Below are 25,710 nucleotides of genomic sequence, written 5' to 3' on the forward strand. Positions count from 1 at the left end.
GCAAGCATTGACAACATTGTTTGTGTACCCAGAGTTTACTAAAAAGAAAGGTTTTGAACAACTCGCCGTAGCTCTTGTTTCTGGCCGCAGCCATTTTATCAGTCAAAAACAGTCGATCTCCGAATGCAACGTAACAGGGAGGAGAGTAAAGACGGAAAGCTCCTAAAGCGTAGTTCCATATAAATGCACGGATAATTCTTTGTTTTGTCGTTAGTGAAAAACAATATTGACCTTGTAGTTGAAAAAGGAGCCTCATATAAGAATGACTGATTTCCTCATATGGAGTCTGTTCTTTCGCATTCGGATATCGACTCGTTTTGACTGTCGAGGTGGTAGCGGCCGGAAACAACAAGAGCAACGGTTGTAGAGTATTTCCAAACTCATTCCGTCACAACTGGATTATGCTAAATTCAATGCATCATTTTTACACAAACCTCCATGATGCACCATCAGCTGACTTGTTAAAGTCTCTGTGTCACGAGCACATCATAAGACTGGGACAACTGCGGCGTGTGCATCATTTGATATAGCTGGCTTCATTTCACATTCATATGGACAGTTGCCCCGTGTGCTGGCTGTTCACAAACTGCCAAATACAGGAAGAAAAAAAAAAGGTTTAAAAAAGTCATAATTTCTACAACTGGAGCATCATCTGACACGTTGCCTCAGTAACGGAGCGCGTTGCATCAGCATCCGCAGCATCAGCATCAGCATCAGTCACCCAGCAGCTACTGTCAAGGTCGCCCGCGAGAGGCATCATGGGAAGGCGAGTGGGACAGCAGAGCACGAGGGATGGAGCGGAGGGAGAGGAGGGGGGGAGGGGGTCATGATAATTATCCCCCACGGCCCTCAGGAAGCACTCTAGCGCGCATGCGCCCACGCTTTGTGTCCCCTAAGCTGAAGTAGGCCTAACAGAATAAGAAAAAAAGGCTGCGACCATAATAGGACATGGTCGCCTCGCCCTCACGGGACGCGGTGATGATGCACAAGAGTCACGGATTTCTGCACGTAGAAGCGGAGGGGCGTGGCCACGTCACGGCCTCGCAGCATGCCAGTTTTTCATAGGTTGATGGAGTAGACGAAAAGAAATAATAAAAACATCTGCGTGCGGCTACGTGCGCTTCTCCTCGCAAGCTCCCGTATGAGACGAATTCCAAGAGAAAAGGAGGGAGGCACCGGCTGAGAACTAAAACTGCTGCAGCTCACCGAGGGTCATCGTTTTTGGTCCGGGCCGGTACACACGACAGGTGAGTGACACTTTATTGTCCGGTTTGGGCTGCTCCTGCACGGATTTGTTTTTTTTTTAAGGGGGGTTATTTTGTGAATCATCTACTGCTAGCTCCAGTTTGACCGACATCACAGAGGCAGAAAGTAACGGACAAATATCCATCTCCATTGTATTTCCTGTACTGTATAATTATCTCCATGTGTGAATTAGTGAATTAGTGGGTGGTTAGTGATGGGGACGGGACGGGAAAGCGGTCGCGTCCTGCCTGCAAGAGCCAGGCTGGTACCGCGGACAGCGCCTAAAGAGGTGTGTTCCTTTTCCCGCAGCTCATAGCGCCGGCGGGCGGGTTCTGCAAAGCCTTTTTTTTTCACCACCACCTGAAGATCTCCTCCTCTCTGCATCCTTCAGTTGGAGAAAAAAGAAAAGAACTTTCATCCAGCTAGACGTCAGAAGATGGAAGGCCAGGCAAGTGATTTTCTTTCTTCTTAGTTTCTGTTGAGACCCACCAAAAGGGCGCTAATTAATTAATTTTTTTAATTTGAAGTGTTAATCGGAGTTCTGCTCTAGGAATATCACATCATCGTGAAACTAAAACCCAGAATCCAGTGCCGAGATCATTCGGGAAAAAAAAAGATTCTGACACATTTTCAGAAAATAGTGCTTGTCAGGAATTAGTCAAAATCGCATATGCCTAAATCTCTATTTTTCAAAAGTTATTGATAGCCTACTGCATTTTGGAAATGTCTGCTTTTCACATATCCGATTTCATTTGTGAAGCCACCTCGCCTTTGTATTAATGGCCCTGTGGCCCTGCATTAAAGTACTGTAGCCTAAGTTCTCAGACTCGTTGGTGCCTTTTCTAGTTACATAATTCAGTGTTCCCCACTATCGTGATTGGCCAAGATGATGCACAGTTAGCACAGTAGAATAACGTTCAAAATTACATTAAAACTCAGAGATGAGTGGCGTAGTGGTGCATGTGTAAGGAGGGTTTCTATATATAAAGTGAGTGTCTAAGCAGAGCTGTGTGGTGTGAGTCATCCAGGAACACTGCAGGAGTGTGTTAAGTGCCCATGGGAGACACATCATGCATGGGCTGTAGCCTTTATGTTTGTGATGATGTTTTTTTTTTTTGTAGTATGCATGCTTGCTTTCTTTGATATTGTGCGTAGGTCTGTGTTCAGTAGTATCAGTCGACTAACTGAGTGTGAGAAACAGAGGTGTGCGTGGCTTTTTGTCCTGTTGGAAAAAATGTCCTCGAAACAAGAGACAGTAAAGATTTATTTCATTTTTTTTATTCTCTGTTTGTTGAAAACAAGGTTTTCAAGGAAAATTAGGTTTGATTTAAAATGGGGATGCAGGTTAGTAACGTACTGTTGGAAGTTGGGAGAAAGTATCGGCTCAAAACTAGCATTTCTTCTCCAAACGTAGATTAAAATAACTTTTTCAGATATTTTGAACAGCAGCAATCGAGATTTGATAGCAAACTCATTATTCGGAAAGACCTATAGGCTGTCGTTTCTAAAATTGCAGTAGCAGAAAATAGACCAGAATGCAATGCAGCTACAAGCTACATGCTACACGCCTCTTCACTACTGAAAACACACACTTTTCACTCTCTTTTGCATGTATGTTAGCCAACAGACACACTCTTCCTCTGGGGTTTGCTGAAAGGAACTGTAGAAAATCTAATTAGAAGTAGATGAGAGATATCAAATCTGTTTAGTGATAACCTGTGATTGTGTCTGATGCTGCATGTGCTGTTGTGATGTCTGGCTAGGGTCTTAGTGTGTACATGTGCCTTTATTTGTCTGGTTATGCTTGTTTTATGTATTCGTCCATCTGAAGAAATGAAGCTGAAGAAAATGAAGATCATACATGAAGAAAAAGTAGATGGGGCCGTAGATGGAGACTGGATATTTGATTGATTGATCAAAATCAGGACGACCATCTCTGGAGGGTAGCTGGAGAATTAGTGCTGTGAAGAACAATCTTTCATGAGATCAGCAAATATTTTAGCCTTTATTTTGACTCAAAATGTGACTTAAAAGTGATGTTAGCAATGCTTTAAAAGTCCAGTTTAGTCTGTAAAACAATCCACAGCATAGTGCACACAAGCAAAGACTGATGCTAAGTTTGTGCTCCATTATGGAAAATAATCACAACTAGTGGAGCGCCTGGGTAGCTCACCTGGTAGAGCGTGCGCCCCATCTACAGAGGCTTTGTCCTCGCCGCAGAGGCCACGGGTTCAATTCTGACCTGCGACCCTTTGCTGCATGTCACCCCACCCCCCTCCCCTTTCAAGTCTAAGCTCTCCTGTCAAATAAAGGCCTAAAAATGTCCCCCAAAAAAAATCACAATTAGTTTGGTCAATATTGAAATCCTGATTATTTAACAACATTACTCATAGACTATTGGAAAGTTTGTGTTAAAATAAAACCTGTTCTTAAAGGTGCTCCAAGCGATGTTTTTAGGCTACAACGTTTTTTGACACATGCAGCAAACATCTCCTCACTATCCGCGAGCTGCCTGTCCCCTGAACACACTGTAAAAATAAACCGCGGTCTCTGTAGACAGCCCAGGCTCCACGAACGCCAACAAAAACAAACTGGCCAACCTGCACCACCAAACATAACAAACAGTGTTCAAGCAATCCAGCCAGTAACAGACAAGAAGGAGTTGGGGGTGGGGGTTGGAGGGTTAGTACGCAGAAGGGAGGGGGAGGGGACGGGATGAAGAGGAGGCAGGGGCGAGCTAGCTTCCTTTTTGTTTGACAATACTTCAAACCTCAACAAGAGCACTTAGAGCACCTTTAAGCCCAAATTCAATGGGAAGCAAAATCACAAACATGACCGTAGACTCCTCTGAATATAGTCTGGTGGTAAGTTTAGTTGCACAAATGTGTGTCATTGTGTGTAAATATATATATATATATATATATATATATATATATATATATATATATATATATATATATATATATATATATATATATGTGTGTGTTTTGTTTTTGTGTGTTCCTGTGTCTCTTCAGGGCCGTCCTGCCGTGCTCTGACTCGGCATGCTGCTCTTATCGCTCGTGCCAAATACACACATTGCATACAGACACACACAGATGACGATCTATTGACGATTTCATCAATACACCATCCTCACGTCAAACATTATTGAATTTATCCCCATAAACAGCTCGATACATTCGCCTTTCCTCACAGTTTCATGCAAAAGTTGAGTTTTTATTTATTTTAGTTTATTATGTTTTTGAAAAAAAGAAGACATTTAAGAACATGTAAATTTGAGTGCAGGCAAGAAAACCAACACACACAAAAAAATCCACACCAACAGCGGTGGGGGGTTGTGTGTGTGTGTTTGTGTGTGTGTGTCCGTGTGTGTGTGTGGTCACTTTCGGCCTGTGTCAATAAAACTGTCCTCCCCAGGCTGTTGCCACGGAGACGTAGAAAGGAGGGAGTGGGCGAGGGAGCGATATGGGCCTTCTCGGTTGGATGGAGGAGGGGAGTTAAAGAGATAGAGCTTAAATGAGGCCGAAAGAAGGATGATGAGATGAAATGTGAGTCGGCTGAATCTTGCGTACAGTGGTAGTAGGCCTACTTGAAACAGGTTTGTGACTGTTTTCCTTTTTTTTGTGCCGAGAGCAGAAAAAAAAAATCCTATTTTTTTTTTTTTTTGTCAAATCTGACCTCACACACGAGGTAACAGGTTGGATTTATTTGCACACATTCATCGTGACACTGGTTACCATAGTAACGGAGCATCTGTTCAGTGATTACATGCCTTATGAAACATCGGGTGCTGGGATGTGACCAATAATTACCACCGAGTCACTGTGACTTGACAAAAAAAAAAACAGAGACGGACACGGTCGATGAGAGAGGGAGACAGAGAGAAAAGACGAAGGTGAACATCAGGGCAAATATAGCAGCCTGTGTGTGTGTGTGTGTGTGTGAGTGTGTGTGTGTGTGAGTGTGTGTGTGTGTGTGTGTTTGTGTGTGTGTGTGTGTGTGTGTGTGTGTGCGCGTGTGTGTGTGTGTGTGACAGATTCTGTTTGCAGTATTCTTAGACAACATAATGAGTTGCTTTTGGCTCCCGTTACGCGCTCTGGGCTCTTTTCTTTTCTTTCCGTCTCGTTTAATTAACTTTTAACTTTTAAATTGATGTTGATGAGTTCAGACGCATGATGAAGGATCAGTTCAAAGTATGTCGAAGCGTCTAAAGTCAAAAATGATGAAATTCATTACATGTTAAAAAAAAAATTCTCAACATTTAGACATTTTACTTTCCAAACGCCAAAAGAAGAAGGAAAAAAGCTAACTCTTTGATATTGACTTTAATTAATGAATTCAGCCCGGCAGTTAAAGGTGCAATCCACTGATTTTTACTCATCATGAGAAGTAGGACTCTGTGGAAGCAGTTGCATTATGTCGTCTGTTAGCTCTGGTGGGAAGTCTAAGGAAATAATCCTGATGATGTCTTTTTTATTTTGGGTTTAGAGACGACACATGTTGAGCCAGCGTTACAAAGACATGGGCATTTACCAGAAAGGGGAAGTAACGAAAGATACCATTGAGTTAAATTATGGAAATTATAGCACGTAGCGCCGTTGGACCCATACTGGGGATTAAAAATTTTGAATCTACATAATCAGTTTTTTCAGATAACTTCGGTACCAGTATGACATTTATAATTCACAGTCACTGAATGTTATCCGGTTATCATTTATGAGAAAATATAATACTTTTAAAGACAAAAGTCTCTATTTGGTCTTCATTTTAGATACTGAGATACTCAACAAGAGCAGAAAAAAACAGTCCATCTGCAAACACACCCAGATACATGTAAAGGCTTTTAGTCTGTTTGGGCTGACCGCATTATTGATTGCTCACGAATGTCACCTAAATCCTCAGGGAACGTATGCAAATTAAGGGAGGCAGCACCACAGTGAAAAGCCTGTTTGGCCAAAGAGGGTGATTTAATTAACCTTGAGAGCTGGAAAAGATTTCACTGAGTAAGAACATAATTCACTCAATGAATGCGAAGAAATTGTTCTTATTCTTTTTAGGACAGTGAAACAAATTGCAAATGCATCCGAGTTAGCTTAAATGCTAGTTTTCATCGGCAGTCCCTTCGCCCGAAAAGGTGAAAACACAGTTCGAAGAAGAAGACGGTGGATATCGTTGGCTGCAGCCAGGGAAAGGGCTGGGTGGATGTTTGTTTGACCAAAAACCTTCAAGGTTTTTTGAGCGGACTTCTTAATAATAAGAATTAGTTTTGCACAAGTCTGTCGATGTAGAAACTACAAGTCAGTCTGAATACTTCTGCTGAACTACAACTAATCCAAAGCAACATTATGGAAGAATTGGTGCCTCTACAGTAGGGGTGTCAAACTCTTTTTCACTAAGGCCACACTGGAAAAAAATAATCACATCAAGGGCCAGACATGTACATTTTATTGACATGCTTTTATTTAATTGAACAAGGTCAAACATCTGTATTATTGCATGTCTCATATAGTCTTCTCACTTACAGCTTGGTCGACATAAAGCCCCAAAAAATTTTACTTCACCAACTAACCATGGTGGATCAAAAATATTTGAAAAAAAAACGTCAAAAAATGCGACAAAAACATCTGAAAAAGTGGCAAAAATGCTGAAAAAAAACGCCCAAAAGTGACAAAAACTACAGATAAAGCAACAAAAACTAGTTGGGCCAAAATGTATTATGAACCTAAATTAATATGCGGGCTGGATCAAAATGTGCGAGGGGCCGGATTTGGCCCACGGGCCATGAGTTTGACACATGTGCTCTACAGTTTCAGAGTGTAATACTAGAGTTGGGCATTATATCAATATCATATCAATATATCGAGATATGAGACTAGATATAGTCTTAGATTTTGGCTATCGTAATAACGGGATATGGCATAAGTGTGGTCTTTTTCTGGTTTTCTGGCTATACAGTGAATTGATGTTATTTTCTTAACTTACCAGACTGTTCTAGCTGTTCTATTATTTGCCTTTACCCACTTTGTCATTTTATGCACCTTGTTGACGATTATTTATCTAAAATCGAGTTGTGAATAATATTTTGTTCAAAGCAACAATTGTCAAGCCTACAATATCGCCGCAATATCAACATCTACTGTATGTATTTGGTCAAAAATATTGCGATATCTGATTTTCCCCATATCACCCGGCCCTATGTAATACACTTGCACATGTCGCTGTCGTAAATATGGACAGCTGTGCACGTGCATTTGTTATGATTGCCAAACATCAAGCGAGTGCAAGAACACAAGACATAGCAAGCTAATGTTTTAAAAGTCCGATAGCAAGAAGGCCAGCCGGGCGTCTGTCTTGCAGCCTTTCATTTTGCGAAATAAACTGACTTGTCAGAGGTGAAAAATGCTGTTTCTTCCTCCTCTTCATCTGTTACTGTAATACATCAGGACGCCTGTTGTCACTTACTCAACAGGCGCCATGATTCATCTCATGGCTCGTTGGTTCAATTCAAGGCTTTTATAAGCGGCGGTTTTCTGAGACGTTTGTAGAGAAATGAAATGGGCCATTGTCACAACCAGAATCAAAAAAAGTGTTTCCATATTACCTCTTATCTTCTTGCTTACATAGTTTTATTTCCTTATTCAAAAATATATTTTTAGCTGCTGATCCAGGGCCTGAACCGAGGCCATTAGCTTCATTCGTAGACTGGAAAATGTAAGATAAATCATTCTAAGCTTCTCGGCGCTTTCAAATTGCTCTTTTTGAATAAATCCACTTTGCCCTTCAGATCATTTCGCATACATATTTTATATCTCTCTCTCTCTCTCTTCGTCTGATTGGTCGTGTGTGGCCAACGCCCATCTGACCACAACGAACCCTGAGAAGTGCAATCTTTGCTGATATTACCCGACCTCGCTCGGATGTTTTTGTACCAAGGGCGGTGGATCACCTGAGGCCTCTCCAGGTCTGTACCGTCTCATATAACAGCCGCGCGTTCCGCCCCGTCAGCAGCGAGTCTCTTTATTGCTGACGGCTGTGTTACAGACTTCAGCAGAAGACACAGTGGCCTAATTTCTACTGCTGTGACCCGGCATGACCTGCCAGCAGTTTAATATGTGGGATCAACCGTGAAGCGTTTAATAATCCTTGACGTTTATTTAGCTCTCGTTGCTGTCCACTAACAACACTTAAAGAAGACGTTTTGAGTAATCATGATGCCTCCTGAGTGTACCCTGCATCCCGCCCGTTGCATGCTGGGATAGACTTCAGCTCCCCATGACGTTGAACAGGATGAGCAGTTTAGAATTTGGAGGAATGGCGCTTCCCCTACAAACTCTGCCTTTATTTTGATCTCAGCTGCACACCTGTAAAGTGTTGCGACGCTATCGCGGTGACAAAACGGACAGACAAGACATACACAAGCACATAGACTGACAGACAGATAGACATGAACACACAGACAGACAGACAGATAGACATGAACACACAGACAGACAGACAGATAGACATGAACACACAGACAGACAGACAGACACATAGACATAAACATATACACAGAAAGACATAAAGACAAGACATACACAAGCACACAGACAGACAAACAGATAGACATGAACACACAGACGGACAGACAGATAGACATGAACACACAGACAGACAGACAGACAGACACATAGACATAAACATATACACAGAAAGACATAAAGACAAGACATACACAAGCACACAGACAGACAAACAGACAGATAGACATAAACTTATACACAGAAAGACAGACAGACAGACAGACAAGACATACACAAACACACAGACAGACAGATAGACAGACACAAGCACACAGACAGACAGACAGATAGACATAAACTTATACACAGAAAGACAGACAGACAGACAGACAGACAGACAGACAGATAGACAGACACAAGCACACAGACAGACAGACAGACAGATAGACATAAACTTATACACAGAAAGACAGACAGACAGACAAGACATACACAAACACACAGACAGACAGACAGACAGATAGACAGACACAAGCACACAGACAGACAGACAGATAGACATAAACATATACACAGAAAGACAGACAGACAGACAGACAAGACATACACAAACACACACACAGACAGACACAAGCACACAGACAGACAAACAGACAGATAGACATAAACATATACACAGAAAGACAGACAGACAGACAGACAAGACATATAGACAGACACAAGCACACAGACAGACAGATAGACATAAACACAGAAAGACAGACAGACAGACAAGACATACACAAGCACACAGACAGACAAACGGACTGATAGACATAAACATATACACAGAAAGACAGACAGACAGACAAGACATACACAAAACACATACATAGAACAATACCAGCGTCGCCGTCGTGGCTGGTACCAAATGAATAGAGAAATAATAAACTGATTAATAATGTAAATAGCCAGCTCCCAAATCTTAGTCACCGTGTATCTGGTGACAAAAACAGACCCAAAACTCCAGCAGGTAAGATATTCATCGATAAGTGATCTTCTTATTCAATGAGGGCAAAAAAAAAACAAATGTGTTTCAGCTAGAAGACATCATCTGAGATGAATAAGCTGATTTTCTTTTTTAAATGCCACAAACTTATTATTATTTCCTTCATGAGTGAATCTTACGGAGGCTCGATGAGGGTCAGACCAGCCCTCACATAACATCTGATCGCCATGGCGCCAGTAATGCTCCCTCGGATTTCATTACCGAGATGAATTGATGGCATTATGGCGGCCGTCCGGCTCTGACGCAGTGTTTTGAGTTTCATCTGCATTTAGCTGATTATGTTTGAGAAAGGAAAAACACATAAAAACATAAAAACAATTGATCACAGAGATAGTTGATTTAACTTAGCGTGTAGGGCCTCCGATAGTTCATACAAATATTATATATTATATAGTACATTTCAGGTTTTATTTGTAGGTTTTAAAGTTTTTTTTCTAAATACTCTGATGTTTCCATGAATTACATGAAGTTGTATTGATTTCAGTATAAATATGAGTGATCTTGTGTTGCTGCATGTGTGGTGTGTTTGTGTACTCTGAGCATGATTCCACTGTTTGATACCTGATCTTGTTATTATTATATTGATGCGTCACTGACCTGTCTGCCATCAACATCGCATTTTTATTACATCAGTATACCCGCTGCAATTACTGGAAATCTCATTATGAGCTCAGATTTCATGTTTATTATGTCTCTCTCTCTCTCTCTTGTTGTTTCCTTCCTCCACCCTTCCATTTATTTTCACATCATTCTTTTTCCTCTTCTTCGTGGCATTTTCTCCTTCTGTCCTCCCCTCCTTCTCGCTGCAGCAAAAGCAGGTGACAGGTTATCTCCTGTTCTCTCTCGGCACCGCCGTCATCGGCTCTCTGCAGTTTGGTTACAACACAGGAGTCATCAATGCTCCCGAACAGGTTGGTGATTAGCTGGTAACTAATCAGAGTGGGTTTGTTGCTAAGATCTGAGACTCCATAGTCTATATCCACGACGTTTCCACTTCCGGGATTGCTCCGTTGCCGCCGGAAATTCTGCCGGATGACACTCTTTTCGGCCGGATGTCCCGTTACTTTCCGCTTTCTTTGTGTTGGATTTCTGAGGACTATGGTTAACTGCTCCTCAGATCTCTGCAGGGTAAATCCAGACAGCTAGCTAGACTATCTGTCCAATCTGAGTTTTCTGTTGCACGACTAAAACAACTTTTGAACATACACGTTCCACCAAAACAAGTTCCTTCCAGAGGCTGTTTTTCAGAGGCACCGTTGCTCCGTCTGGCACTTAGCACCGCCCAAGACAATTGTGATTGGTTTAAAGAAATGCCAATAAACCAGAGCATGTTTTTCTCCCATCCCGGAATGCTGTTTGGAGTAGTCAGACCCTCCTCTGCAGCGCTGTGGAGGAAGGTCTGGCAATGCGAGACTACCCATTTTTAATCTCTTGACAGAGCCGAGCTAGCTGTTTCCCCCTGCTTTCAGTCTGTATGCTAAGCTACGCTAATCAACCTCTGGCTTTAGCTCTGTACAAAATGTTCCTTTAGCTGACCATTACTGAAACTATTCCAATTATAACAGTGTATTTCTATCTTTAAATACAGGCAATTAAATTGTACTCAATGTTTAAATTATTTCTCTCTTCCCTGCCATCAGAAACTACGATCTTTCTTCAACAATACCTGGGTTGAGCGGTATGGCAAGCCCATCAGCCCGGGGGTGTGTACCATCGTCTGGAGCATCGCCGTCGCCATCTTCAGTGTCGGCGGCATGGTGGGCTCCTTCAGCGTAGGCGTCATGGCCAACCGATTTGGCAGGTAGGAATTAAATGTACATGATACTAGTGCGTTCCATTTACCTTTGGAACTGGAGCTGGGAATGACGTCACACCCGAGTTGAATGCGTTCCATTTACAAGTCGGATTTTCATTAGCTCTATCCAGGTTAGCCATTGTTAGCAAATGCCAGTTCGTAACAACGCAATACGCTGTTTTTTTGTGCATACAAACAGCGTAACAACATGTCCACAGATAGAAGATGGACAGGACTGTGTGTACAACTGATTTAGTGAGACACAAATAAGACTCACTAACAAGTGCTTATAACTGTATGTTGCTACAGCTTTCACTACTGTTGATGCACGGGGCAGCCATGTTGGATTTTGAGCTTGGGGTACTCGGTGGTTGTCCGATTTCCGAGCTCGGAAATCTGAGATCAAGGGGATGTGTTTCTGACTTTGAGTAAAATGGAACACACTCTATAACCAGCTGGAGTGTAAACTTTTGTAATGAGAAACTAAACCTCATTTTGTCTGTATAATGCGCAGGTAGAGATGTATATTTTGCATCTTAATTATCATGTTTGTTCTTTTAGCCACAAGTATTTCTTTGCTTTGGTTGGAGTTGTGTTTTTCCTTTAGTGTATTTCCTGTGTGATTCAGCTGGACTGTCACAAACCATTGCTCCTAATGGAGCTCATGAAGCGTGTCTGTCTTGAGCCCACTGCTCGGCTCTAATGTTCCCCAGAGTTGTTCTTTCATTCCTCCATTTGCTTCTGTTTTTTACCCTGAGCATCAATCCACAATCCTTTTTTCTGTCTGTTGTCTTAACCACTGCCATAAATGTATTTTTTTCACATACGTAACATTTGGCTTTTTTACACTGTTCTTTTCACACTTGAAATGGTATGAACGTGTCAATGAATTGAGATTTAAAAATATTTGAAAAGGAACAAGGCATTTGGGGGAAATATTTTTATCTACAATTATCTTAGCTTAGCATAAAGACTGAAATCAGGGGCAAACGACTAGCCTGACTTGGTCCAAAGTTAACTTTTGTTTGGGTCAGATTAAACAAACGCAATGCAGCCTGTTAAAGTCAGTTTTAGATGAATTTTAGGTTGTTGTTTTTTTTACCTTGGTGAGTCAGGCAAAGCTGTTTCCCTCTGCTTCCAGCCTTTATGCTAAGCTAAGCTAATTGCCTCCTACTCTAGCTCCAGACTTAACACACAGTCTTGAGATTTGTATTGGTGGTCTCATCTAATTCTCTAAAACAGATTAACAAATAAACAGAATTCCCAAAATGTTAAAGTGCTCATATTTTGCTTTTTGTCTTTTCCCCTTTACTTTATTGTGTTATATATATTTTTGTATGCATGTTGTAGGTTTACAAAGTGAAAAAGCCCAAGTCCACCCCAACAGAAAACACTGTTCACAAACTGCTCCAAACAGCTCTACTGTAGTCCAGCCTTTACTTCCATGATGAACGTGCGTCACTTTGTAACACACGTTATAATGCTCGCCTAGCTGCTAGCGTGGCACGCCCTCATACTCTGCAACTGACAAGCTAGCAGTACTTACAGCGCATGTGTGACTCCCAGCAAAGATGGAATAGAAGTCAGATGTCTCACTCTGTAGCTAAAACAGAGAGCTCAACACACAGGGTGAAAAGAGGAGCTGCAGCAATGGGCAGTACAACAAATATATGGTGTTTTCTGAAAAGTAAACCACATAAACCTATTCTTGTACAACCTTTAAATATAATTATGAACCTGAAAATGAGCATAATATGAGCACTTTAAAGAATCCATATAATAGACGAATCTAATAAAACCTGCGACGCACAAAAGGCAAAAATACATTTGACAGAAAACAAAAGAAAAAAAATGAGATTTCCTGATATCTTTTGTCTTGTCACACAAGGTCAAGCACTCACACAGGAACACATGAACACATACATGTTTGCCCTGTAACACCTATCTGTCAATAATCTAATTAGACAGGCAAACAACTGACCTTTACATTGGCTCAGGCAGGTCAATCAGTCCTGACACACTTATGGTAATCCCTCAGTTAATCGATGGACTTGTCAATCTTCCTTCTAAGAATTATTCAGATCCTTTTCTTAAGTGAAAGTATAATACCACACTGTAAAAATACTCTGTCACAAGTAAAAGCCCTGCATTGGACATTTTACTTAAGTAAAAGTATGTAAGCATCATCAGAAAAATGTACTTAAAGGTCCCATGGCATGGAAATTTCACTTTTTAACATTAATATGAGTTCCCCCAGCCTGCCTATGGTCCCCCAGTGGCTAGAAATGGTGATAGGTGTAAACCGAGCCCTGGGTATCCTCTCTGCCTTTGAGAAAATGAAAGCTCAGATGGGCCAATCAGGAATCTTCTCCTTATGAGGTCATAAGGAGCAAGGTTACCTCCCCTTTCTCTGCTTTGCCCGCCCAGAGAATTTGGCCCGCCCATGAGAAAGAGAGACATCATGGCTTTCAAACGAGCGAAGCATGGCAGTTGGTCAAGGCCACACCCCCACCCTCCACCTTGCCCCCCCCCCCTCTCCACCTCAATAGCATTTAAAACTACAGATACAGAAATGGCACATACTAAGCAAAGATCATTGTGGGACTGGCTCTAGTGGCTGTTATTCTGCACCAAGGCGTAATTTCGGGAAAGAGACTTCAGATACAGAATTAGGGGACCACTAAGGCCTATATAAAAGAGACTTCAGATACAGAATTAGGGGACCACTAAGGCCTATATAAAAGAGACTTCAGATACAGTATTAGGGGACCACTAAGGTCTATATAAAAGAGACTTCAGATACAGTATTAGGGGACCACTAAGGTCTATATAAAAGAGACTTCAGATACAGTATTAGGGGACCACTAAGGCCTATATAAAAGAGACTTCAGATACAGTATTAGGGGACCACTAAGGTCTATATAAAAGAGACTTCAGATACAGTATTAGGGGACCACTAAGGTCTATATAAAAGAGACTTCAGATACAGAATTAGGGGACCACTAAGGCCTATATAAAAGAGACTTCAGATACAGTATTAGGGGACCACTAAGGCCTATATAAAAGAGACTTCAGATACAGTATTAGGGGACCACTAAGGCCTATATAAAAGAGACTTCAGATACAGTATTAGGGGACCACTAAGGTCTATATAAAAGAGACTTCAGATACAGTATTAGGGGACCACTAAGGTCTATATAAAAGAGACTTCAGATACAGTATTAGGGGACCACTAAGGTCTATATAAAAGAGACTTCACATACAGTATTAGGGGACCACTAAGGTCTATATAAAAGAGACTTCAGATACAGTATTAGGGGACCACTAAGGTCTATATAAAAGAGACTTCAGATACAGTATTAGGGGACCACTAAGGTCTATATAAAAGAGACTTCAGATACAGTATTAGGGGACCACTAAGGTCTATATAAAAGAGACTTCAGATACAGTATTAGGGGACCACTAAGGTCTATATAAAAGAGACTTCAGATACAGTATTAGGGGACCACTAAGGTCTATATAAAAGAGACTTCAGATACAGTATTAGGGGACCACTAAGGTCTATATAAAAGAGACTTCAGATACAGTATTAGGGGACCACTAAGGCCTATATAAAAGAGACTTCAGATACAGTATTAGGGGACCACTAAGGCCTATATAAAAGAGACTTCAGATACAGTATTAGGGGACCACTAAGGTCTATATAAAAGAGACTTCAGATACAGTATTAGGGGACCACTGAGGCCTATATATAAGCATCCAAAAAGCAGCATGTCATAGGACCTTTAAGCAAACGGCACAGCGCCATCTCATGTCAAATCCGTTTTCAGTTCCAGATTCTGAATTGAGGGAAATTCATGCTTTTTTTTAGTAATGATATATTAAAGCAAAATGAACTAAAAGCTAATTGTTTTACGTTCATTTTTATTTTACCTGCCAATATTTCAGCTTAGTTTTAGTTTTCCTTGGAGGTTTTGGTTTTAGTTTACTGAAAATAGTTTCTCTGCTTACTCTAATAACACAGCTATTTCTCTTCTTTCCTCCCCCTCAGGCGCCGCTCCATGTTCCTGGTGAACTCTCTGGCGGTGATCGGCGGCCTCCTCATGGGCTTCTCCACCATCTGCTCCTCCTATGAGATGGTGATCGCCGGTCGCCTGGTCATCGGCCTGTTCTGCGGCCTCTTTACCGGCCTGACTCCCATGTATGTGGGCGAGGTGTCGCCCACTCCCCTCCGAGGCGCCTTCGGCACTCTTCACCAGCTCGGTGTGGTGGTGGGCATCCTGATCGCTCAGGTCAGCAGGAGGCTTCCTAACAAACCTCAAATTTATATGACCTAACAGCTGTTGATTTATACCAGAAATCTTAAGGTCAGTAATTTGAATTTCTCAGGGAAGTTAAAGGGAAACGTTTGTATTTTTCAAGCTGGACCCTGTTTTCCCTTGTTTTTGTGTCTAAGTGACTGATGGGAAAAACATTTTTTGAAAGAGATGTTCAAAGTTTAGTCCAGTTTAGACCAAGACCACTGCAGTCGGCAGGCGCTATACAGGCTGAATAATGTATATAATATAATAATAATGTATACTTTATTAATCCCGCAAGGGAAATTACACTCTGTTGAATGAAATACACACAAATGCTCAGTACCTATACGTGCACTAATGGAGAGATGAGGGGGCTGCAGCTGTCGATGGACAGGCGCCCCGAGCATTTGGGGGTTCGGTGACTTGCTCAAGAGTACCATGGCCGTGCCCAGGAGGTGAACTGGCACCTCTCCAGCTAATAGTCCACCACCATACTTTGGTCCGTATGAGGACTTGAACCAGCAACCAACTCCCTACAGACTGAGCTACTACCACCCCAAGTGTCTGACAACATTATGGAAAGGATCCCTACAGAGACAAATGAGTAAGATCCTTTTTGTTTAAGCAGAAACAACCCCGAAACCGCCATCGCCAAACTCCATTTAAATAAACATTAACTTTGGCATATAGAGCCAGCAATATTTTCACTTGTAAATGGGTGGATTAAGGGTTTATTTCAACCAAACCAAAGTGGTGATTGTTGGAACAATGGGATCGCTTTAGATTTTTTGGAAGATTTTGTTCCTGTTGACTTTGAGTGAAGTGTATTTAACGATATAGGTGTGTCGATACAATTACTGTTTATTCAAATGGAGTCTGGTGGGTTTGGCGATAGCGTTTGTTTCATGTTGAACAAAAAGGATGTCACTCTTTCTTTCGTTGTTCCCATCAGTCACTTCGCCACATAAACATGGGAAAATATGGTCCAGGTCTTTAACTTACAGTTACCTCTATAATAAAGTTTAGAGCTGCAAAGATTAAACGATTAATTAATTATTAAATTAATCGCCAACTACATTTATAATCGAAAGTAGTAGTAGTAGTAGAGTAATTTTTTTGTGGAAAAAGTCAAATTCTCTGAATCAAGCTTCTTAAATGTCAATATTTTCTAGTTTCTCCTTTGAGTTGTGGACAAAAGGACGTCATCTTGGGTTTTGGGAACCACTGATCGACATTTTTGACCATTTTCTGACATTTTATAAACTGAAGAACAGAACAAATCGGTTAATCGAGACAATAATCGACAGACGATGGACGATGCTGATAATCGCTAGTTGCAGCCCTAATATAGTTAGCTACAGTAATTTGTCCACTGGGGGATTATTTAGCTTTGCAGTAACTCTGACCGAGCCGTTGTGTTGTGGCCTTGCTGTTTAGATCTTTGGCCTGGAGGCTCTGCTGGGCTCAGCCAAGATGTGGCCCCTGCTGCTGGCCCTCACCGTGGCCCCTGCTGTGCTGCAGTGCATCCTGCTTCCCTTCTGTCCCGAGAGCCCTCGCTTCCTGCTCATCAACCTGAATAAGGAGGAGCAGGCACGCAAAGGTACGCACTAATACCTCTGCCTCTACTCAAAATAATACCATCTGGGGCGACCTCTAGCTCACCCGGTAGAGTGTGTAACCCTATCTCTCTTCCCTTTCCTGTCTTCGAGCTGTCCTGTCCATAAAGGCCATAAAAGCCCCAAAAATAATCTTTAAAAAACATACTTCTGATTCTATTGGCAATACTTTTACTGCTATACCACTGACATTCCTGCTACTATGCCTGCTGCTTCTACTGACAACAATAATACTACTGTGTATCAGTGTGGTAGTCACGACGACCTAAACCGAGTACCAATATTGCCACAACTGCTCCCATTACTGCTGCAGTTATACAGAAACTGTCACATGAAGGAACTGCATGTGAGTCAGAGGAGAATGAAGGAAGGAGAGAAATTGAGAAGAAGAAAGTGTGGGAAAGAGAAAAAGAGCAGATGAAAGTGAGGGAAAAAAAGACAGAAAGATCAAGGATAAAGGAAGAAAATAGAGAGACGGGGAGATATCAGTAGTCACAGGTAACCCAGGAGTGAGATGAGGTGAGTCATGGCGATGCTTTAACCTGGAGAGAAGAGTCCTTGAACAGGCAGAAGGTTCTGGCGTCTGTTCAACACGCAGCCTGTCGGGGTCGACTCCGAGGCACTGACCTACTTCTCCTTCACACCTCTCCGCAGTTTAACAGTTGCATCGTAGTTTCTGGGACTGCGTGGCGTTTGTGGCGTTCGCAGCAAAAAGCTCTCTCTGGCGAAGATAAAGAATCGGCTCTGCCTCTTATGTTTTACAGCTGAACATAAAAAAAGTAACCAGCAGGTCACTCTGAGCTGTTTGTGTCACTGCAGACGTTTTTAAATAATAATGTAATAGTTATTGTATCTCCAGAGAGAGCCACTTTAAAGCCACTGTGTGTAGGATTTTTATGTTTTATTTATAATTATAGCGTCTTTAACTCTAACGGCATAAGTGTTGGTAGGAAAATGAGACAATCCTGCTGAAAACTGGTATAGTCTGTGTGCTTTCAGCCAATTCATGTCAGTGTCCCAGGTCAGAGTCATGGGGGTTGGAGGGGAGGGGGGGGGTCTGTTTACCACATTGTCTACTCTGGTGCTACAACTGGAGGGTGCCATAGTTTGGGATTTTAACTTTGGGCATTTTTTTTTACCTTTATTGGATCATATACAGTGGAGAGCGGCGAAGAAATGAGGAGCGAGAGAGTTAAAGGGTGATATATTCCCACCTGAACTCAAAACAGGGAAATTGCAATTACATGGTCAGTGTTTTCAACCACTAGGCCACAAGGATGTCCCCATATATTGGCTTTAAGGGTACCACTAAATATTTAAAATGCAATATTTGGGTCTGCAGATTCCCTCTGGGTCTGCCAATAACCCCTGAAAACAGCCATTCAGTGGAGTGCAAACATACAAAATGGGTGGAATGGGGCTAGTGCGCGTAAGGGAGGGGGAGGGGACGGGATGAGGAGGAGGGAGGGGCGAGCTAGCCTCCTTTTGTTTGAAAATACTTTGAACGTCAACAAGAAGTGACGTCACCCAACATCACTTAGAGCAGTGGTTCTCAAACTTTTTTCAATAATGTACCCTGTTTGAATTGTGTTTTTAAGCCAAGTACCCCCTGACCAGCAATAGATTTACCAAACAACAGCCATGTAAGTGAGAAACTTTTAAATGCTAATGAAAAAAGGCAACAAAAACTTAAAAAAAAAAAAAAAACGAAAGAAAGAAAGGAAGTAAGGCAAGAATAGGTGGAAAATAGCATCAAAAACAGCGACAGTGTTAAAAAACACAGTAGAAAGAAGGAAGCCAAACTTCGAAAAAAGGTGACAAAAACCTTGAAAAAGGCGGAATTGTTTTTTGAAAAAAGCGACAAAAACTTCGACAAACTTGGATAAAAAGAAAAAAAAAGAAGACAGTGGAAAAAAGGAAGGAAGGAAGGCAAGAAGTGGTCGAAAATAGTGACAAAAAGCAACACAAACTTTGAAAAAGTGACAAACTTCAAAAGCAGCAACACAAACTTTGAAAAAGTGACAAACTTCAAAAGCAGCAACAAAAACTTTGCTCACGTACCCCCTGCAGTCCTCCAAAGTACCCCTTGGGGTACACGTACCCCCATTTGAGAAACACTGGCTTAGAGCACCTTTAACTAAATCTCATGGCCTTCATCAGTGAATGGAATTTGCTTAGCAGTCATGGAGATGGCTACCAGAGTTACAATGAAAAAGGGAATTAGTGGGCCTTGTGTTAATATGTTTTCACACTATTTCTAGGATTAATAGATATAATCCAATGATGGTAAATGGTTTTGGTCTCCCACTGTTTTGGTACCGCTGCTTGTTTATTTACAGCGGTGTGTTAGTGCATTGACTCAGCATCAGCGCCCTGTTAGCACAACAGAGCATTTTTCAAAGACAGAAAGACACATTGTGCATCTGTGCTGTTGACAGTACTGGTGCGTCTGCGTGGCAGTGAGGATGTGAGTAAGGACATGCAGGAGATGAAGGAGGAGAGCGCTAAGATGGCCATGGAGAAGAAGGTGACCATCCCCGAGCTTTTCCGCGTCGCGGCGTTTCGTCAGCCCCTCCTCATCGCCGTCATGCTGCAGCTCTCCCAGCAGCTGTCGGGGATCAACGCTGTGAGTCCGCAACAGGCAGCCTGTACACACACACACACACACACACACACACACACACACACACACACACACACACACACACACACACACACACACGCATAGGGCTACATACAGACACATGCTTTTATTTGGATCCCTATTAGTTGTTAGTTGTGAGGTCTATTTTAAGAAGAATACCATTATATAATCAATGCATACACTGCATAGAGTACATATTATAGTTAAAGCAGTGGTGGAAAGTAACTAAGTACGTTTACTTAAGTACAATTTGAGGTACTTGTACTTTACCTGAGTTTTTCCATTTTCGGGTACTTACTTTATACTTTTTAACTCCCTCACTACATTTATTTGATAAATGTAGTTACTAGTTACTTTGCAGATTCAGATTATTAATACAGATTATCACACAGCCTTGTGATATACTTGATTCTGATTGGTCACTCACGGCATTCAACGGTCTGTTATTTCTGTACAACCGACCGTGTTATGATCATAAAATCTCGAGGGGCATTTTTAAACTATATATCTTTAGACTTTACAGTTATGGCTGAAAATGACAACAGCGATAAACAAGTATGCCAATTTCACATCTCGCCTCAATTCAAATCAGCTGCCATTTGTCTACCCGGACATGGTTTTTATGTCACACAAAGATTTGGTGATTCGGTTTATAGGCTATAAAACTGTGACAGACCTTGACATAATTCCAGATCTTTTTTTCTGTAGAAAAAAAAAACGAAAGCTTTGTCTCCCCCCCCCCAGGTGTTCTACTACTCGACAGGCATCTTTGACTCAGCCGGTGTGAAACAGCCCATCTACGCCACCATCGGAGCCGGCATCGTCAACGTCATCTTCACCATTGTTTCTGTGAGTGACATCAGTGTGTGTGTGTGTGTGTGTGTGTGTGTGTGTGTGTGTGTGTGTGTGTGTGTGTGTGTGTGTGTGTGTGTGGTGCGCGCGTCCAGCAGCGAATCACTGCCTCCTGTGTCTGTCTTCCAGCTCTTCCTGGTAGAGAAGGCGGGACGGAGGACTCTGCACCTCCTGGGATTGGGTGGAATGGCGATCAGCGCCGTGCTCATGACCATCTCCCTCCTGCTGGTGAGTTTTAGCACTGTCACTGTTAACCCTTTGAACTCTTTGTCCACCAGTGCCGCCGTTGGTGTTTTTGCTTATAATCAAATGAATCAAGATGTCATTGGTCTGATGTTTTCTCTCCCTCTTTCTGAGCAGAAGGACATTCCCGTTATGAGCTACATGGCCATCGTCGCCGTCATGCTGTTTGTGGCCATGTTTGAGCTGGGCCCCGGTCCAATCCCATGGTTCATTGTGGCCGAGCTGTTCTCCCAGGGGCCCCGCCCGGCCGCCATGGCTGTGGCCGGCTGCTGCAACTGGACGGCCAACTTCCTGGTTGGAATGAGCTTCCCCAAACTAGTGGTAAGGGAGAGGCGTTGGCCCTGGTTTTAAATTTTGTTTTTGGAATTTGTTTGAGCTTCTTTTCGTTTTTTTTTTTTGTTGCTTTGTCTCTGTTTATAAAAAAAAAAAAGAAGAAGATTGTGTTGTTCTTTGCTGCATGTCATTAAAAAATTAAAAAGTAATCTTAAAAAAAATAAAAATAGGTCATCATATTTAGTATTTCATGTTTGACCTTTTTTTTCTTTCTCTTTTTGGCTTTGTCTTCGTTTATTATAACTTTTATTTATTTATTTATTTATTATGTGTTTTTTTTGGTTTGATTTCACCTTCCATGATCTTTTGGGTTATATAAAATCTTCAACTTAGATCACATTAGACTTTTTTCTAAATGTATTTCTGTATTTCCTGTTCTCTTTTCTCTTTTGCATTTACTTTTTTCCTTTTCTATTATATATACTGTATATAAATATATATTTTTAAAGATGTGAAAACTCTGAACGTGTAAATTTAAGTGTTTTTTCGATAAAAGTCTGACTCGCCTCTGTTCTCTGTTCTTCTCCCCTTTAGGAGTGGTGCGGGCCTTGGGTCTTCCTCATCTTCACCGCCTTCCTCATCTTCTTTTTCATCTTCACCTTCATCAAAGTCCCAGAGACGAGGGGCAAGACCTTCGACGAGATCGCCCGCGGCTTCGGCGGCGCCCTGCCTACGACCTCCTCGTCTGTGGAGGACCCTCCCGCCAGCGTCAGCACCGCCACCACACTCCCCGCCTCGCCGGCGAAGGAGAAGGTCCCGCTGGTGGCGGCGCCGGCAGCAGCTCCGCCTCCTGCAGCTGAAAACACGCCCCTGGAAGAGAAAACCCAATCGACAGCGCAGCAGAGTTTGTAGAGCCGCTGTAGATAAGAGTTTAATGGCTGAAGGGGGGTTATAAATGAAGGAAGAATCACAGAGATTACAAAGATTAGCTGTAAATTGTAGTCAATTATCACACCTTGGAACTATAGAAGCGATATAATTTTTATAACAGACCTACCGAGAACAACAGCATAATCAACTTGTAGGCTTTGGCCCTTTAAAAGGTCATGCTTTCTGCTTTCACGGTAACTCCTTCAACTTCTTATTTTTCTGTGACATTTCCTCCGCTTCCTTCTATTTAAATCCTCCCTTCCTTAACTTTGAAAGGGAAGCAGTCACTGTACAATACTACAGATAATATCTACTGTACATTCCTAGGAATTAAGCTACATTCATTGAAAGGGTGAGTCGTTTTCAAGACAGCTCTGTGTCTAGTCTGGACGACACGGCAAACGCAGCTCGTGTTGATGGAAATAGTTCCTAACAGGAGTCCAGGTAGACTAGAGGCAGACTGTGTTGACAATGGCGCAGCCTTTTGTGCAAGTCCATTCACTTCTGAGTTCAGGTCCATGAAGTGTGAGTTAGACATGGATAGCAATGACACACCTTTTCTTTCTCATTCTTTTTTCTTTTTTTTTTAAAGTTTAGACAGGTGTTACAGTGGGTATGTTAGTGCAATATAACTTTGTAGTTTCATTCTGTACATTTTTTTGATTAGGTGTTTAATCTGTTAGATCTTGTTGATGTTTCCGGAAGTGTTCTCAAGTCACGGGTCTATGTTCACACTTGGCGTCTTTTTTGAAGCTGCCAGCGTCTGTTTTACGTTTATAATCCTATTGAATAAGCCGTGTTTTCAAAAAAGTACGGAGGGCTTCTTCTTCTTTTTTCTGCAGCTCATGGTGTCTTTTTGAAGATTAAAAAAGTTCAACTTTTCTGAAGAAAAAAAAACACCCTACGTATGCGCTGTCGATATCTTCTATAACAGACGCGATGGTGGAATCTACACATCTCAATTCTCCAGCAGCAGCCATCTTTGTTGTCAACAAATTCAACCCAAGCCCTCTTTGGTGATGTGGTTGATTATGTCACTGTTTATCATTTGTCCATCATCGTATAAAGCCCGCCCTGACAATTTGATTGGTCCGAACAGCTCTGGTTCGAGAATAGTTGCTCCACAATGGATCAAGTCCAGACCGAACTTCCCGACCTCAAATGTTGTGGGCGGGGCTAAGTTCGGCTGGCATCCAGGCTAATTAGCACTGCTCCTCATAGCGCTCTAGGATACTGTAACAGTAGCTGTTGTTATAGCATCAAAAGACGCTCTCGGCTGCTTTTTGGAATCAAAACGCTGCCCGCTTCTTCTTTTTTTAACTACAAAAGCGCCCTAGTCAACCTTTTCTTGTTAAAAAAGACGCCAAGTGTGAACAAAGCCTAAGAAGGGTGATGGTCTGCCTTCAGCTGTTGACTACGAGCTCACAGACTGGAGAGCTTTTTTAGCAAATGCCAAAGTAGCCTACTGAACTTTAATTGCCACCTGGTCAGCACATGTAACCTCAAACGTGTTTTCTTCTGGTTGTTAAAGTCAGGGTGGGAAATTAGCAGGAGCCACAGGTCTCAAGTTCGTTCATTCCGAAAGCTAAATTGGTGGTCAAAGCTGTGATCCCCCAGTTTATTTAACTTCCTTTAGTTTAGGCGACTCTTGCTCTCATTTAGAGGTCATGTCCTGCTCGTTCTTCAATTTTCGGTAAATGAAGTTGGTGCTCAGTTCTACATTTACGTTAACAAAATTGACATTTTACCAGAGAATTCTGTTGAAAAACAACTTGTCATTGGCTCAATTTCTATTCTGATTTATGAATAGGAAAAAAATATAGTGTGAAAAGATGTTCATTTGTTGTTAAATCATATGTATTAGTGCTTTACTGTATTTGGAAAATGATTACAATCTGGTAAAATCATGACCGTTGCTAATGACTGTGACCTGTGGACAATAACATGTTGGCTGAATTGTTTTACACGTGTAGATTACAGTAGGGTAACGTGCAATGTATATTTTATTTTGTCAAGAAAAGAATTAGTATTTATTACCTTAGAAATAGATTTTTATATAAAGTATATAGTTATAATACACTAAAGCAAATTTAGAAACGTAATGCTTTCCTCCAGACTAGTCCGGAGTAAATGACAGCTGAATGAGTCTGTAGTGATCTTTACCTGCTGTGGTAGAGTGCATCACTGTAAATCTCATTTGTTACTCTCTATTTAGACTCACTTTATCAACCTGATAAGCAGCGAAGTGAGCATTAGCACCACAATCACTAATGTGGAAGTCATTGAGCCTAACAGCGCTTTATGTCAAAATAACAGAATAATAGTTTTCAACTATATTTACCTGAGCGACTGCATTTATCTGGCCAAGCTGTTATTAGAATAGATAGGAGTCATAATAAAATGTGCAATCTGCAACCTAATGTCTGAGCTGATAATGAGACAGGAAACTATAGAGCAAGTGCTATTAATGTAAAAGGACTGGTAAACAACACTTTAGTGGAAGAGTTCCTGTTGTTTGATTAGAACGACTAATCTGGTTTATTCATTATTTTTTCTCTGTAATTTCTCATTTTCACAAAGGGGATAATGAGGACTATGACTACCTTATTGTGTTGACCTCTATGACAATCCAAGAAAATACTTTGTTCAATCAAAACAAAGAGTGTCATTCCAAAATGAGATATCCACCATCTTGAAAACCAGACTCCTTTTATTATATGAATGGCAGCACGCCATTGGGTTATGGTAGTTTCATAAGATTCTTAAGATCTATTGGGGCATTTAAAGCACCTTCATTTTTTTTTAAAGTAATTTAAAAGGCCAAAATTATGAGAGAGACACTGATATAATGACGTTTGGCGTTCTTGCTGCCAACTGAACGCTAAGTTATGTAAGTTAGCCGATTTATAGACCTATACGTGTGTAGGCTGCAGGTGATTTGAGGGGGGATGCCAAATGACCATAGTGCATCCCCTTTGTTAACCTGCCAACCCCCCTCTCCATGTCCTAGTAGCAGAGAGAGTGGAGGGGCAGAGGGGTTGTTTAGTTGAAGTAGTTTGTCTAGTCTGCCTGACTCATTGGTCTTTTAACTGACTGAGGTTTGTGCAAGTTAGAATCTACGGCCCCGACCATGGCTCGGAAACATCAGCAGCCAAAAGGCCATTTTATGGTCCTGCGGAGGATCCACGCAGAGCTTTCGCCGTAGCCTACATAAGTGGCCTGGTGTTTACACGTGTGCGCTGGTGTGTGTGTCAAGCC

General features: G+C 41.7%; 1 protein-coding gene across 2 annotated transcripts; it reads left to right on the plus strand.

Annotated features, from left to right (window-relative positions):
• Nucleotides 1-873: 873 nt before the first annotated feature.
• On the plus strand, nt 874-25,467 carry LOC120571186 (solute carrier family 2, facilitated glucose transporter member 1-like). 2 transcript variants are annotated; one of them, XM_039819947.1, is made up of 11 exons: nt 876-1,247; nt 1,555-1,693; nt 10,608-10,709; nt 11,439-11,599; nt 15,645-15,885; nt 17,332-17,494; nt 19,949-20,136; nt 20,899-21,003; nt 21,136-21,234; nt 21,367-21,570; nt 22,117-25,467. In XM_039819947.1, the coding sequence occupies exons 2-11, from the start codon at nt 1,682-1,684 to the stop codon at nt 22,432-22,434; spliced, it is 1,593 nt and encodes a 530-aa protein (XP_039675881.1). In that variant the 5' UTR covers nt 876-1,247; nt 1,555-1,681; the 3' UTR covers nt 22,435-25,467. The 2 variants fall into 2 exon arrangements, with proteins under 2 accessions (XP_039675880.1, XP_039675881.1); XM_039819946.1 differs by having other exon boundaries at nt 874-1,247; nt 21,136-21,570.
• Nucleotides 25,468-25,710: the final 243 nt, after the last annotated feature.

This window comes from Perca fluviatilis, chromosome 13 (assembly GCF_010015445.1).
Source record: "Perca fluviatilis chromosome 13, GENO_Pfluv_1.0, whole genome shotgun sequence".
Taxonomy (NCBI): Eukaryota; Metazoa; Chordata; class Actinopteri; order Perciformes; family Percidae; genus Perca; species Perca fluviatilis.

What these genes read in the sequence shown, in the direction of transcription:
- LOC120571186 (XM_039819946.1), top strand. An exon ending in GGAGGAGCAGGCACGCAAAG is followed by an intron (nt 17,495 to 19,948) that starts GTACGCACTAAT and finishes TGCTGTTGACAG; the next exon opens with TACTGGTGCGTCTGCGTGGC. An exon ending in TCATCTTCACCATTGTTTCT is followed by an intron (nt 21,004 to 21,135) that starts GTGAGTGACATC and finishes TCTGTCTTCCAG; the next exon opens with CTCTTCCTGGTAGAGAAGGC.